General features: G+C 35.9%; 1 protein-coding gene across 2 annotated transcripts; it reads left to right on the forward strand.

Annotated features, from left to right (window-relative positions):
- Positions 1-5,792: 5,792 nt before the first annotated feature.
- LOC113302129 (probable LRR receptor-like serine/threonine-protein kinase At1g53430) lies at positions 5,793-16,138 on the forward strand. Of its 2 annotated transcripts, none has more exons than XM_026550976.1 (24): positions 5,793-6,051; positions 7,250-7,424; positions 7,556-7,627; positions 7,714-7,782; positions 7,879-7,950; positions 8,041-8,112; positions 8,668-8,739; positions 8,865-8,936; positions 9,031-9,102; positions 9,247-9,318; positions 9,423-9,497; positions 10,540-10,608; positions 10,748-10,813; positions 10,903-10,962; positions 11,052-11,087; positions 11,168-11,217; positions 11,351-11,712; positions 11,893-12,088; positions 12,176-12,313; positions 12,806-12,921; positions 13,051-13,261; positions 13,409-13,646; positions 14,203-14,339; positions 14,793-15,025. In XM_026550976.1, exons 1-23 carry the CDS (start codon positions 5,949-5,951, stop codon positions 14,312-14,314), a joined length of 2,580 nt encoding a protein of 859 aa, XP_026406761.1. In that variant the 5' UTR covers positions 5,793-5,948; the 3' UTR covers positions 14,315-14,339; positions 14,793-15,025. The 2 variants fall into 2 exon arrangements, with proteins under 2 accessions (XP_026406761.1, XP_026406760.1); XM_026550975.1 differs by having other exon boundaries at positions 5,799-6,051; positions 14,186-14,339; positions 14,793-16,138.
- The last annotated feature ends 206 nt before the right edge of the window (positions 16,139-16,344 follow it).

Below are 16,344 nucleotides of genomic sequence, written 5' to 3' on the forward strand. Positions count from 1 at the left end.
GTTATGAAACGTACAAAGAAAATTATGGGCGTACATAAACATCTTCATAATAGCATACACCAATACTGATTCTTGGTCGGTTACCATCAGATTAGGAAGATCATCCTCCCGAAACATTAACTTACATTGCTAAAGTTCCTAAAGTTTTTACCGATACACATCTTCGATGGTTGACCATGTCTAATGGTGTAGTTTTTAAGTGGTAGTAAAGTTCGTTCAACTCGGATTGTGTGGACTCGATTTTAGACTTAAATTAAAATAGAAAACTTAAAAAGAAATTGTTCTCAAGATTATAAAAAGCACTGAGACTCAGGATTCCACCAATCTCCAATTTTTATGTGATTTAATCTAGTCAATAATTATGCAACTCTTTATGTTTGAAGTGATTCTAATATTCGCCTAGACAAGTAGATACTCAAAACAATTGTTGTAAATCGAAAGCATGGACCATCAAAAGACTTAACCTAAGCATGACCCATCAATTGAGAACACAACCACTTAATCAGAATCTTATATTCGATTTCAATTCAGTGCAAATAATCATAAAAGAATTACGAAAATTAAATTAAATAGAATTTACCACATAATAATTGGAAAAATGGCTTCCTCCGTCGCCTCAGCAATGGGGTTTAGCTCCTCATATTAATAACTTGCTCAATATACATGATTATAGCCAAAAAGTTGATTAAAAGATGAAGAAGTACTAAAACAGGAAGTTTAAGACTCACAGAAAGTGTCACAGATAAACGATATAAAGAAACTGCTTCTGTCTCCGTTTTCTAAGACTGTGCAACCACTGTCGTTGATACAGTTTAAGAACGACTGACTTTAGGTGTCTTTTCTTCGTGTTCTTGAAGGTCTTCAATGGCGGCAGCAGCAGCAGCAGCAGAAGAGGTTCCTGGATGTTGATTGTTTACACTTTTCTGAGGATCTAAACTTCTCCCTAGCGTTTCTAATCTCTTCTTGTGCTCGAATCAATGATATTTATATCCAACAGGTGAATCAAATCTCCCCGAATTCTTTTGGTTTATCTCTTTTTTTCTTTGGCAGCAAGTTACGGGAATTTCTCTGTGTGCGGCTTCTGTTGATTCCGTGCTCTTCCAAAACTCCCTAAACGCGTCATACTCCATCTAGGACTCAAACTAGACCTGATACGTACAAATCCTGGCGTCAAATACTCACGCAATCTCTGAAACGCGATATACATGTCCATCTCCTCTGTTTTGCTCTCACGGTTTATCCAGCCCAGTTAGATCGACCAAATCACTTGCATATGACCTATTATCCTCTAGCAAGTCCAGCCCAAGAATTTCCAGTGATTTAATCTCCATAAAACTCCTCAAAAATCCGAATCCTAAACTGCCAGGCGTGAAAGCTAGTTTTCCCGCCAATTTTCTTCTTTTGAATTTGGGAAGGAAAGTGACCCCCCCCCCCCCTATCTTGTGTTGTTCTCCCTTTAGCAGCTTCCTGGGAATGAGTCACCCCTTAGTAATTAGGTTACCCCTTATCCAAAATCAAGGGTCCGTATAGCAGGTGTCCTCCGGGTGCCTTTATCAACTTTTCGAGCCGAATTTCTCCGCACAAGTGTATTTCTCCATAAACACCTATAAAGACATAAAAAGCCATAATAAATACGAAATCGAGCACTAAGAATATATACAATTGGGATCATATTAGACACATAAATGCGTCTATCATCTAAGCCTCCTGTTCGCCGGAGAAACATGCCAACAACCTTTCATTATCATCATACTCCTTCTTAAATTTCTCCTTTTCTTTTTGCTTCTTCATCAGGTAGTGGCTTAATATTTTCTAGGTCTTTCAACTTAAGCGGTAGAATTATGCGTTAGCATTTTTTCCTAACGTTGTTATGAAACGTACAAAGAAAATTATGTGCGTACATAAACATCTTCATAATAGCATACACCAATACTGATTCTTGGTCGGTTACCATCAGCTTAGGAAGATCATCCTCCCAAAACATTAACTTACATTGCTCTAACCCCCAAATGTAACTTTCTTTCATCTCATCTCTCAAAAAACAAAAGGCCATGGTGAATGGTGCCTTGGTTGACGTATGCCCAACTATGTTCAACAACAACATTTCATATTTCCTGGTCTTGTATGTGCAATACATTATAAGAACTTGTGGAAATCATAAAGTTAATTTAACGCGATCTGGGTGGACAAAAAATAGGTGTAAGACTTGTCCGAACGCATCCAATTTCTTTTGGACGATATTATTGTGCTTCACTACCGATAGGGCTGTCAATATACTCCCGAAGTCCGAGATCCGTTTCCGAATGTTCGACATCTTATAGGATTTAATCCGATTTGTCGGATTTCGGATTTCGGGACCAGATAACTTATCGGATTTTACCACTTAACCCTATCATAACTGGATTGGGCTGATTCTGTTAGGAAAATATCTGAAATCCGATAAGCCTAGGGGTGTACTAGTAATTTCCGACCCCTAGGTATTATCTGTCGAGATTCAACCTAATTTAACTTTTGTTCATTAGTCTTAGCAGGAGAGGGAAAAAGAGAAAGAGATCGAGAGAGAGGAGTTAGTGATCGATAGAGACAATATGAGATCGATTAGGTTTTGATTCTTAGAAGGGGTGTCAACGGATTTTGCTCTCTACTGCAAGCTATTGGTCTCAAGCAATAACTAACTGGAAAGGCAAAAGCTTGGTCGGGAGTTGGCTGAAATTGAAGTGGTGATTGAATTCAGGTGTTGTTGGCTAGGGCTAGAAGAAGATTGGGTTTCCGTCAGTGGTGGTGACTGGTTTGAATTAATGGTTATATACAGGGAAATGAAGCAACGATAGTGGTGGTTGTACAGATTAGAAATGAATAAATATGGGTTAAATTAGGGATTCTAAACACAGATTCGAATTTGTAGACGAGTTCGTTGATTCATGTTGAATGTTGGCTTATATGGGGATGTTTGATTCAAGCTGATGCAAAGATAATGGATATGTGGTGTTGGTTGATCATGATGTTTGAATTGGGTATAACCCATTTGCAGAACTGGTGCAGCGGAGATGATTGAATTATATGTCTAATGTTGTTTTTGAGGCTGAGTTCTTGTGTGGGGTTTTGGATGTCGATCGAATTTGGGGTTAATTGAAAGTTAAGGTATGTGCTTCAATTACTCTCGGTGGTTGAAATCTACAACAACTCTTGTAAGAGTGGTTCAAATTCATTATTGTGATTAGAAGTTCAGTACTGAGAGGGAGAAGGGTTTCATATATTGGTTGAATTGTTACACTTTTTTTTTCTTCCAGTTTTTTGTTTTTCTACGAGAAACCAGATTTTATGGGAATAATATCCGATATCCGATAGCTTATCCTAATAGAATCAGATTGAGATTTTTGGATTCCGTCGGATGTTATCAGATATTGGATATCCGATATGCCTTAACCTTAACTTTACCGAATTGGCCAAAATCAGATAGAATTTAATTTGTTTCCACTCCTAACTACCGACCACATCAATTGTTGCATCACATTGCATCACTAACCTACCTTGCAAATCCTTCCTTCTCAAAGTACTTATTTCTTTATACAGTGGGTTCATTAAGGATTTTAATCGATTACATACGTGTTCATGATATTTTATCTATTTCCATGATTCATGGTCCTTGATAATTTTGCATGTCCATGAAGATCAAGGGCATGTGGGTGGTTATGGCGGCAATATATTTTCTTTTAGTCATAGTCCAATGGTTTTTCATTTTTGTTGTAGTTGAAAACGATATTGAAGGGGCACTCTTTGTATTCGTCTTTATCTTTTTTTTCTCTCAGTCTTCCCAATATACCCATACCCCTTTTTATGCTTTTCTAGGTCTTTCCCACTTCTTCCAAAAATTATTTCAAACCGGTCATCTCGGCTTTGTTGCCCGCACACTAGCACAAAATTTATTTTTAATCCATGTTTCTCAAGCCAAGCCCTTGCTTCAGGTTTATCTTTACATGTCTAGATGAATACAATAATTAAGATCACATATAAACTTATTAAGATTTAGGAATATAGTTAACATATAGAGTAAAACATCAATTGATTGTCGAGGCAATCATATTAGTTTCGGTAAATATGCTCTTCAGACACAATTTGTTCTTAACAAGTTATTTTGGAAGTGACCTCTATTATCTTCGTAAATAATGTTAACCAACCGAAGGTTGATCGTACATCGGTAGAGGTTCAGCAATTAGGATCTCCAAGAATATGACAAGGTTGGATGACTCAAAAAAATAAATTTAGCTATAGGTTCGGATAATTCGAAAAATTGGCTCCATGACCAGACCTATGAGAATGTACGACTAGGGCTATGTTCGGTTTATATGAAGTGTAATTTACAAGCCGAACCATAAGCTTTCATATTCCAAATGCAAATGAAGTTTTACAACCGAACTTCCATCTTATATTTTTAATCAAGTTATACTACTAAGTTCGGATGAAACATAGTTAGATGAACATTACACTGTAAGTCACCTACTATTGTACGTAAAAGAAATCAAAAACTACATGGTCGACTAATTATGATTGCGTTTTGTATAATCCTAACCAGAAAAACTCTTTCAAACACTTAGGTTCGGCTATAACATCATCATACGTACCGTTCTTCGCGCGAAAAGTTCGGTGGATAAATTTATAGCCGAACCTAATACTGCACATTCGGAAAAGTTGTAAAAATTTAACTTTGAAGAATAAAAAATTTATAGCCGAACCTATATATGTGTTTTATTAGCATAAGGTTCTTCATCAATGTATTCATCTCCTGGATTTGGCTTGTAAAAACCATCATCTCGAGCTTGAGGTTGAGTTTGAATAAAATCATTCTCATAATTCAAAAAGTCAGTCAAATCTGGATCATTGTTGTAGTTATTGTGTATTATATTTTGTTTACGAGATGGAGATCCTCCTTCATCATTTGAATCACACATTTTGAATCACAAAAATCTTAAAAACCGATTTTTTTCTTTCACTTCTTCTTCCTCTCAAAAACCCAAACTCTCTCACAAAAACCTGGTTTCTCCACTAATTTAACATAAATAACTTAACTTTAATCATTAACATTACCAATTAATCATTATCATTAACATGGAATCATAATCACTAACACTAATTAAGTAAAGGTATAATTATCATTATTAAAATTGGGTGGACAAGGGGTGGATTTTACAACCTAACAATCCTATTTTGGCATCATTAGGTATGGCTGAAAACACGTATCTTGAAAAAGGCATTTTGTTGAAATATAAACTTTTTTTTGTTGACATTTGCCCAAAATACTTAACACCTATGACTTATGGTATGTATACCTCAAAAGTTTTCCAAATGCCTCAAGAACACGTTTCTTGGAAACGACATTTTCTTGAAATAGAAATTTTTTATTTGTCAACAATTTCAAAAATACTTAACCCTTGTGATTTATGACATGTATACCTCAAAACACGTTTTTTTTAGAAGGCATTTTTTTGAAATAGAATTTTTTTTTGACGGCGTTTGCCAAAATACTTAACACCTGTGACTTATTCTTCATATCCACAATTTGGTATTCCTTTCCATATTCACACTTTTGCGTGTTTCATTGTTATTACTATTTTGGTGTTTCGTTGTTATTACTATTTTGGTAGACGACGAGATCAACGAGTTTCGACTGTTGTCCTGTCCTTATTGGGTTTACTTGTAAGGACATTCCTGTCCTTTTACCGATGAAGAATCTTTCCTGGAAATGTCAATTCTAAATTATTCAACATCATCGTCCCTTTTGGTCGATGGTTTCATACACCCAGTTGATTAAGTGAAAACAATACATATACATATGAATCCTTTCCATTCTCGTCTCTCTTAGTTTTTTCCTCAACGAGTCCTCCCGTTTCTTAGTGTAGCAGTACTAGTAGTTTTGTTATTGAAAGTCTAAAGTGGAAACGAGTGGAGATATGAAGTTGGTGTTAAGCAAATCTTTCTCTGTTATACTGCTTCTGGTATTCATCGCATTGGAAGAGTTCAGTTATAAAGCTCAAGTTCTACCAGAAGATGAAGGTACGTTATAATGAATGATCTTCTTTTGATGGTAGATATAATTCAAAGACTATAATCAAATTATCTTATCTCATATTGAAAGCCAAGTTTTGAAAATACGTTTTCAACTTCAGAGAAAAACTACTTCATCTCTTCAACTTCATATCTCTTATTGGAATTTTCATTTGTATTTTTCTTGATGAAATTATATTTGTTCTACCTTTTACTCAATGTATGTAGGACCTGTTTTTGTTATTCTTGTTCGTAAATTAGTGTAGTAGTGAAACAGGAAGTTGGGTAGTAACAGCGCATACCGATTTCTGCAAGAAAATATACAATCAAGCACAGTCTCCAATCATTTAATCAATGATAGATTTTATTAAACAATGGAGGCAGCAGTGATTTTAATCAATGATGGATGTTCTTCAAAAAGTAGCTAGTATTTTAAAACAGTTTTTTTTTTTTTTTTTTTTTCATAATTGATAGTCTAAACAGTGCCAGTGCGATGCAAGTTTTGGATTGAAAATGATGGCCGCCTTAAGACGTCCACTGAAAACAAGACAACATTTTTAAGTCTCATTAATTTAAGAGACTGGTACAAAGACCATTTCTAACCCAATCCAATTTTCTATTCTCTACTTGTTAATTAGGAGTAGTTTATTCGAGTAAACCTAACTCGTCAGACATTTTCTTTGCATAATTGTTTTTCCAACTTTTACGACAAATCTTTATCTCCATGAAAAAGATGCTCTGACTAGGAAAAAAAGAAAACTCTTGGAAATTTCCTGCGGCCCGCCACATTCTCTAACTTAGCCGTGGTTCTAACAAGATACAACATGATATTTGGAGTTTTGGACCACTGACTAGTGAGGCAAGAATTTATTAGGATCTGTCTGAACTATTTATATTTTCCGAGGTCCCAAATTATCATGACTGTCACAGGGGTACAGAATGTAACCTTGCAAATTTCATGTAATGCGTTTGTTCCCAAAGGTAAGTAACTAGGAATGTACACATTATAGTCTAAAATGGATACTCCTCGTGCTTTCGCATTTAGCTTTTCGGAATATGTCAATCAGTTCTAGAGGCAGGAGTGTGATGGGGCCTGCCTTCCAGAATCCACTGGCCATCAAAAACCAGTAATTACATTGACAGTACTGTCCACGCCGGGTACTTTAGCACGTCGACTAATACGAAATATTTGTGTACCTTTCTCCAGTTGAAGCACTTAAGCAAATATCAACCAGGTTAAAGATTCCATATTGGAAGAATATCGACCAAACTTCTTGCAATAGAAGTGAAGATCTTAATGCGACTATAAGTACCAATGCTCTAAGTAAAGTTGTGTGCGACTGTTCTTACAACTCCTCCACCATCTGCCATATCACCAATATGTAATGTCCCTCTTCTCATTTACCTGTTAATCACGGAAAATCAGAATGAAAGCGAAGGCAGTTTGTCCTTTGAGTTGAGTCATTGAGATATAGAACTAACTGTGGAAAAGATGTTTTGTTTGGATATGCAGTCAGCTGAAACGCCTCTACTTAAGTGGAGAATTACCTGATGATTTTGCAAATCTTCCCTATCTGCAAGAAATGTATGGGTTGCCTCATTCTCTTTCTGTCTCTTACCTGTTTGATAGTATGCCCAACTGATTTCACTTGATCATTTTTGCTTAAACAGAGATTTTAGTGTCAATTATCTCAATGGGTCTATTCCTAAGGCTTGGAAAACTCTTCCACTGGTCATTTTGTAAGTTATTTTAATACATTTTTGCATAGTTTCCTAAGTTCCTATATAGATAACTACATCAAAATACAAGTGTTTACTATTTTTTGTGAATTGCAGGTCTCTCTTGGCGAACAATGTTAAGGGAATAATTCCGATTGAAATTGCAGACATTGTTACTCTAGAACATTTGTAAGATGTGCGAAATTCTTTTTTTTTGGTTCATTATGAAATTCAAGGTTTCCGATGATTCATTTTTACTTGTACAATTTTTTGTCGTAGGTTGTTGACAGATAATCAACTTGAAGGACCCATTCCTCCAGAGCTTGGCAAGCTTACCAGATTGAAGACATTGTAAGATGGTTTTCTATTCTCATTTGCCTGATATTCTTTGAGTTTATCTATTCACTTTATTTGTTTAGTTGCGTGATCCAAATGCTACATTTATAGAACTTGCGCCATGGTTGTATCAAGTAAATGATAGTCCATGACAAGAGCAAGTAAATGATAGTCCATGACAGGGGCGTCAGCAGTTTGTGTAATGTTAGGGGCCCCACAAGTTGGACACACAATGCTGTCCTAACTGTAACTGATATGGCATCTTTAATGTAAAGTACGTTCAAGACATAGTGTTAAATCTGCTACTCTTTCACCTATAACATCACTTATGATGCTATTGTGTCCAAGTTTTGGATCATCTAGCACTTTTAGAGTTGCATTGATAATACAGAAATGATCGGAAGTGATATGGTAAAAAGGAAGTTTAAAACTTGACGTACAAAAGCAATACATTGTGAGCGCCAATTTTGTATTACCATACCGATGCTAATTCATTATTGTTTTTAGTGCCGAAGTTTTCATCCGAGCATCGGAGGATAATTGTTTTGAGTTGTTTTCTTACTCATGCAGAGTTCTTTCCGGGAACAATTTCACAGGAACTTTACCTGCAACATTTGCTACTCTGAAGAACATTACAGATTTGTATGTGATGCTCATTTTTTTTCTTTTCAAACCTTGCCTCTGTATCTAGCCAGATAGTTTTTGGCATCTATATCTGTCATCACTTGTTTGAAATGAACATTCTCTGGTTATGCTACTATTTGCAGTAGGATAGCTGGGACTAGTGTCTCTGGAGAAATACCTGATTTCATTGGCAATTGGACGCAACTTGTTCGGCTGTGAGTATCGTGCTCAAAATTCCCTCTTCTAAAAATTTCTTCAGATTCTAATTCGATTGAACTTCCTGATTAAAGATGTTTCAAACCTTTGCAGAGATATGCGAGGCACATCAATGGAGGGACCCATCCCTTCCTCCATATTCCACTTGAAGAACTTAACAACACTGTTAGACCACCTTCCAAGTTTACTGAAACACTTCTACTTTTTGCATACAAAATTTGAATTTCAAATATAAGTGTTTTCCGTGTATTTGGTCATGAATTAGAAACAAGTTAGAGTCAAGCGATCATATGTTTTACATATTTTCAGGAGAGTGTCTGACTTAAAGGGACCAAACATGCACTTCCCTGATTTGAGGGATATGAGCAGCATGAAGCAACTGTGAGTTGAGCTATGGTTATGGTTCCCTGCATTGTGTAATTCTACATGCATGCCTGTCATTTTTTACTTACTAATGAAAACTTTGTTTCATTTATATACAACAGGGAGCTAAGAAATTGCTTGATTAATGGGTCAATTGCATCAAATATTGTAGAGAGCATGCCTGGACTATTGCAACTGTAAGTTTCTTATGATGAATAACTGTGCACTAGAGTCCCTCCAGAAAGTTGGTTTATCTTTGTTGATTGTATACATGATTTCGTTTACTTCTCTTAGTTAAAGGGATCAGTACTCTGTGCGTGAATTGCCAAATAATCAACTTTAGCATACACCTTACAACCATCCCCCTTTGTGATTCCTGTACAACCAAAAAGAGTAGCTGCTGAAACTTTCAATGCTACTGCTTTCAATCTGCTGTCCAGGTTGTTGTTATATTTCCATGTATGTTTAATGCTCTTTTCTAGTGTGTGGAAATTTGGTCTGTGCCCATAATTAGTAGACTTAACTCTATTCAATAAATGAGTTTGATTATGCCTTTGTTTTTGTTAAATGCATCTGTGATGGGTTATTGTGCTTTACTATGAAAATGATATGCATGATCAGATTGTGACATTGTGTGTGTCCACATATGTGTGGTCTATAGGGAATATGTACTTTTCCTTCAATCAGTGGTAATACACTCTATACTCATGTGTCTTGCAGCTTATTAAATTCCCCAAACCTCCCTCCCTCACTCGCCATCTCTCTCTCTTTCTATCTGTGCGCAACTCGGAGCATATCTTTCATACTCGAGTGTTCTATCTTGTGCTTCGAAGTGTATATTGACGTATAATTGCCTAACCCCTATATGTCCTTAATCTCTAGCTCTCCTCCATTTTGACATTGTGTTCAACCATCCTGCTAGACACCTGTGAGACAGGTACCCTATACGAAGTGTATATTCACGTATTATAGGGTGCACCCCTTTGCCTAAATATCTCAAATCCTGGAAGGAATCATGGGTAAAACACCTGTGAGACAGGTACCCTGTATGAGAGAAACCTCAAGGACACTGCTTGTATATTCATAGTTAAGCTCTGTGTATTAGTTGTTGGTTAAACAATGAATTGGAATTGAGAAAGGATTTGGTGACTTTTGTTCTTTCATCATGAGACCAAAGTATTCATATTTTGGTAACAGTTTTCTTTGTAATTACTTTTTATTGTAACCTTTTCATTGCAGAGACTTGAGCTTCAATAGACTGACTGGTGACATTCAAAGCCTCCAAGAAATGCCATCCCTTCTAAACATGTAAGCGAATCAGCAATTCATATAAACTTGTTATGAATATTTGTATGTACACTCGAAATTCTGGTTATTTTGCTTCCCCCTATTTCTATTGGTTTTATTATCATTATTTACAAGGTCAATAACATACTTCTGGATATAGGTACCTCACTAACAACTCATTGACTGGACAGATACCAGCATGGATAACAAACGCCAAACGGAACTTGTATGGCTTACACATTTACTTATTTTCCATCCCATCAAACCCTAAAGTTTCAATTCGTGAGCATGACTATTGTTATTTTGGTTTTGCAGTGACCTATCATACAACAATTTTACTGGGCCATCTCAATCGGGTTGCCAGGATTCAAATTTGTAAGTTTCATTTAACTAGTAAATTTGTCTTTTCTTTATCAGATGGTTTCAGTCTTATATCAATGTCACTTTATGTGATTGCCGAACAGGAATAAAATCGCGAGCTATTCATCTGAAGAAGACCAGTAAGTTCCTTGCAACTTGGTTGCGCCTTTCTGCACATAATAATCTTAAACATTGTGAACTAAATAAAAATCTTATGCAGAGTTAGCTGGTGTTTAAAGAAGGATCTACCCTGCTTCACAGATTCCAAATGTAACTATCTGAACTTTTCGGTGAAATGAATCGTTGTATTTATACTCGTAATAAGTCTTATAATTCAATCACAACCGTTTTTTTTTTTTTTACATAACCATGTATGAAGATTTGATGACCATGACATTTGCAGATTATGCCTTTTTCATTAATTGTGGTGGCTCAGAGATGACTGTTGGAGGAGAGAAGTATGACGCTGATTTATCACCAATGGGGTCATCATCATTCTTCTCGTACAATGATAGATGGGCTTGTAGTAGTACAGGAGATTTTGTTGGGTCCAACAGAGCTAACTATTTTACTCAAGCGAGTACGAACATGTCAGTGACAGACTTATACTCGTCAGCTCGTATTTCTCCTCTCTCACTCAAGTACTACGGCATTTGCTTACGTCCGGGAAATTATAAAGTGAAGCTTCACTTTGCGGAAATAATGTTCCCAATTGACCAAACGGCTGACAGCATCGGTACTCGGGTATTTGATGTATCAATCCAAGTGAGTGACTAGATAACCGTGGTCGTCAGTGTTTGTCAAAAGTAACATATCATCTACTTTTATCTAATTTGCTCGCAGTAAATAATTTTTACATATCAATACTTCTCACTCTCTTTGAATGATCTCTAATTGGTTTTGTTTTTAACTAAGTTCTTTCCACATTTTTTTGATGCCTTGTAGGGTAAAAAAGTATTGGAGGGTTTTAATATTGAAGAAGCAGCAAAAGGTGTTGGGAAGAGTATTATTAAAGAATATGATGTTGATGTTATGAGCAGCACTCTTGAGATTCACTTATACTGGGCGGGGAAAGGAACTACTTTCATTCCCTCCGACATTGCATATGGACCTCTTATTTCAGCTATTGCAGTTACACCAAGTCAGCTGCACAATTTAAGTTTCTTGATTATATCTCTTATTTTCTTCTTCATATTCATATCATGATTTAATCTTTCCATTTTGTTAGACTTTGATCCGAACACGGGTCGCGTGTCTGTTGGAGTAATTGCTGGCATTGTAGCTGCTTCATGTGTTCTAATCTTATTGATTCTGGCAATCCTTTGGAAGAAAGGATGCCTTGGAAAAAAGGATCTTGAGGATAAAGGTTGGTAAAATGAAATAATCAAATAAATAATCCTTTCGATTTTGTACATTGGGTTTTCCTGCTGAGTCCCTACTTGAACAGAATAAAGAAACATTGAGCTCGAAAGATAACACACGCTGGCACGCTGCAATGGAACTCTTTCCAAATTCTGGCACATTGATATTGTGTTCATTTATGCATTATATCCAATGTTGGACTAAAATTGTATATCTAAGATAACCGTGATTCATACACAGTAGATATTCCATCGGTAACAATAGTCATGTAGTATATTCATTCTTAAAAGATAACCCATCTTACAACAGGATTAGCTTGGAATTTTAAAAGTATTAAAATATGTCCGAGTGAATCTTGGAATGAGTTGCTCAATAGTTTCCAATCTCCTCATGGGTTTACTATGAATTAACATCTTAAGTTTTTGTCACTTTTGCATGTTCTTGCATTCATTACTTTACAGGTTTAAATATTTGTTGCTCATTTCCCTTTTGACAGAACTTAAGGAGCTACTGCAGACGAGTTACTTTACTCTGAGAGAAATTAAAACAGCAACCACTAATTTTGATTTTGCAAATAAAATAGGTGAAGGTGGGTTTGGTCCAGTTTACAAGGTAATTTTGAGCTTCTTGTTGATATTTTGTTTTCTGCTGTTGGTCAAATTTTCAAGCCACCTCCATTAGGTGTGACTTTCTTGATGCAACTATATACTCCTGCAATTGATCTCTATTTCGTTACATCAGGGCCTGCGTCCAGATGGTTCAGTAATTGCTGTCAAGCAACTCTCTGCCAAGTCAATGCAAGGCAATCGTGAATTTGTGAACGAAATTAACATGATTTCTGCTATACAACACCGTAATCTCGTGAAGCTTTTTGGCTGTTGTGTTGAAGGAAACCAGCTTCTGGTGATTTACGAATATATGGAGAATAATAGCCTTGCCCGTGCTCTATTTGGTAAACACCACCTCGCCTCAATATTTAGCTTATTACAAGACAAGATTCCATGAATCAGTATTATCACTTTAGATATCCATTTATTCTAGTCTATTCTAGTCGACTTTCTTAGCCTTCTAAAACTAATCAGAGATGTCATGGTTTTAGGTCGCGCAGATCAACGATTGAACTTGAACTGGCCAACAAGGCTTAGGATTTGTTTGGACATAGCTAAAGGTTTAGCTTATCTTCATGAAGAATCAAGGCTGAAAATCGTGCACAGAGACATAAAGGCAACTAATGTTCTTCTTGATAAAGATTTTACTGCGAGGATATCTGATTTTGGTTTGGCTAAACTCGAGGAGGAGGAGAAAACCCACATCAGTACACGTATAGCAGGAACTGTGTAAGTGAATTTGATTTCTTCACACCTTCATTATCAGCATGTTAAGTAAAGAATCAACAAGCATGGTTATAAGTGGAGACAATAAGACATGGATGGAATTTTCATGTACATTAGTACATTGTCAATTTTAGAAGTGTAATATGATGCAATACTTTCCTCTCTTTGAGTTCATTTTTATCATTCCTAAGGGTATGCAACACATCTTGTTATTTGTGACTCTTTAAGACATCTAGCTCATATATCACAAATCTAACTAACTAGTTGTGATTGGACTTATGGTCTTGGTACGCTGCATTTAAGATCATCAATTGTCTAATTTTGTTTGGAGGTGATGAGTTTTTTGCCTTTTGTTCAAATTTAAGGTATATGAATATTCAAAATTATTTAAGCGTCTGCCATATGTGATCTAAAACTGTGTGCAGATTGCATACAATTACATTCAGTATAAACTTCTTCGCTGACGTGTCCATGTAAATAACAGGCGAGGATTCTCTATTTGGCCCATGATATTAACCGTGTTTCTTTGTTATTACTTATAGAGGTTATATGGCTCCAGAATATGCAATGAGGGGTCGCTTGACTTACAAAGCAGATGTTTACAGCTTCGGAGTTGTTGCATTAGAGATCGTCAGTGGAAAGAGCAACACAAATTACATTCCGAAGGATGAGTTCATCAGCTGTCTTCTTGACTGGGTAAAGTAACCCCTAAATATTTTTGCACTCAATAGAAAGCATTAGTATATTTTTCCCCGCATTCTTCTAAAGGAAATGAAATTCAACTCCAAATGATTCTTTTTCGCACTTCTTTGTCAATTTGGTATTGGGTTTTGGGTTTCAAAAGTTGTCCTATAGGTCATTGATTGGACTCATGTTGAACCTTTACGGACTCCTTGAGTGCAGTGCATGTGATTGACTCATGGCTTGCATGTTTCCCTTAGTAAAAATATGATTATTTTGAGGAAGGTGAAATATATTACTTCATCTCTACTGGAGCCTACAAAGACAGTACTGAAGGGATTCAAATTACTGATCAACCTTCTTTAGTAGTTCGAATTGTATAAATGTGCATATATATGATAAACATACAGTTGATTTTACTGGAAAAGTGGCTTACAAAAACTAACTCTTATCTTGGTATAACTGCAGGCTTATGTACTAAAAGAGGAAGGAAATCTCCTTGACCTCGTTGACCCGATTCTGAATTCAGACTATTCAAAAGAAGAAGTTTTGAGAATGTTAAACATAGCCTTGTTATGCACAAACCCATCTCCTAGTCTTAGACCATTGATGTCTACTGTTGTGAGCATGCTTGAAGGTCGAACTCCAGTCCAAGAATCACTATTGAAAACTCCAGTTCAAATATCACATCTTATACGTGGTGGTTCGAGGGTTGATGATACTAGGTCAAGGACATCTGAGAGAATCTCGTATGACAACCAAACACAGATATCAACCTTTTCTCAAGAGAGTGCTTTATTAGAGAGTAAATCATCAATGGAGGATACATGGCAATTTGATTCTGCAGTGTCTTACTACAGTGAAGATGAAGAAGATGATATAAGAAGAAGAAGAAGAAGAATAGCAAATTAGTAGACACTCTTCAGTCTTCAAGTGGCTGAATTTCCTTTCTTTTTTGCATCTTTCACACTGCATAGCCCAACACACCTTTTTCTTGCTCTTCTGTGCTTCCAAGCAGGGAACTCTTGAGTCTTGAGATAAAGATTCATATAGTCCTGGATTTTCTTTCTTGTATAGCTGCAGTGTAGCAATAAGTGGTTTACAGATTCTTCTTCTAATTGACACAACATTGGTTCTCAGTAGTACTTACTTGACATATCAATAACCAAGTCCAAGTCTTCCATAAGTGAGCTAATCATGGGCCACAAAACTCTACCATCATTTTCATTCTCGTCTCTCTTAAATCCTATTCCCAACAAGTCTTCTCCTGCAGTAGTGTAGTAGTTGTTGTTATTGAAGTTGAAACACAGATATGAAGTTACTATCTCTTCATGTCATCTCAAATATAAAATTCTCTGTTATAATTCTTGTGTTGTTAATTGTGTTGAATTGCTTGGAGGAATTCAGTTGTGAAGCTCAAGTTATACCAGAAGATGAAGGTCAATTGGCCCTAATTAGGTTCTTGCTTTCATGCTTGATTAATTTTTTTTGTTATATGTGATCTTTCATAATTAAGATCCTCATTTATCCATTTAAGTTGCTTGCTTAAGAGTCTTTATGAACCTTATTGATGCTGTATAAGCCTGTATTAGTGCTATATTCCTTCCGAGTAAGTAAATACTTGTTAGGCAGAGATTTTCAAGCAGTCAGAATCTTCCATGGTACGTGAAAATATTGCTTTTGCATCACACATGCCATGTTATAAACACTTACAGCCTTGTTTGTTCCAAGTTTTTTAACCATTGCTAGTTAGTTTGGATACAAAGTTTCTCAGGAGCACCGAATGAAATAAAATCATGATTAGCGTTAAATTATGTTTTATTCAAAGGACTGAGACAAAACCATTTCTAACCCGATTTAATTTTTATTCTGACAGCTTTTAGTTGTTTATTCGCGTAAACCTATCTTGTAAAGAAAAATATTTAAGGGACTGACACTAACATTTACTCTTTTTCCAAATTGCTTTAATTTTGAATAAGTTTGACGAACACAATATATTTGATGATGCTGAATAGGATCT

The sequence above is a fragment of the Papaver somniferum genome, chromosome 8 (genome assembly GCF_003573695.1).
Source record: "Papaver somniferum cultivar HN1 chromosome 8, ASM357369v1, whole genome shotgun sequence".
Classification (NCBI taxonomy): domain Eukaryota; kingdom Viridiplantae; phylum Streptophyta; class Magnoliopsida; order Ranunculales; family Papaveraceae; genus Papaver; species Papaver somniferum.

What these genes read in the sequence shown, in the direction of transcription:
- LOC113302129 (XM_026550975.1), top strand. Translation starts at nt 5,949, where the DNA reads ATGAAGTTGGTGTTAAGCAAATCTTTCTCTGTTATACTGCTTCTGGTA. An exon ending in TTGAAGAACTTAACAACACT is followed by an intron (nt 9,103 to 9,246) that starts GTTAGACCACCT and finishes ACATATTTTCAG; the next exon opens with GAGAGTGTCTGACTTAAAGG. An exon ending in ACAAACGCCAAACGGAACTT is followed by an intron (nt 10,814 to 10,902) that starts GTATGGCTTACA and finishes TTGGTTTTGCAG; the next exon opens with TGACCTATCATACAACAATT.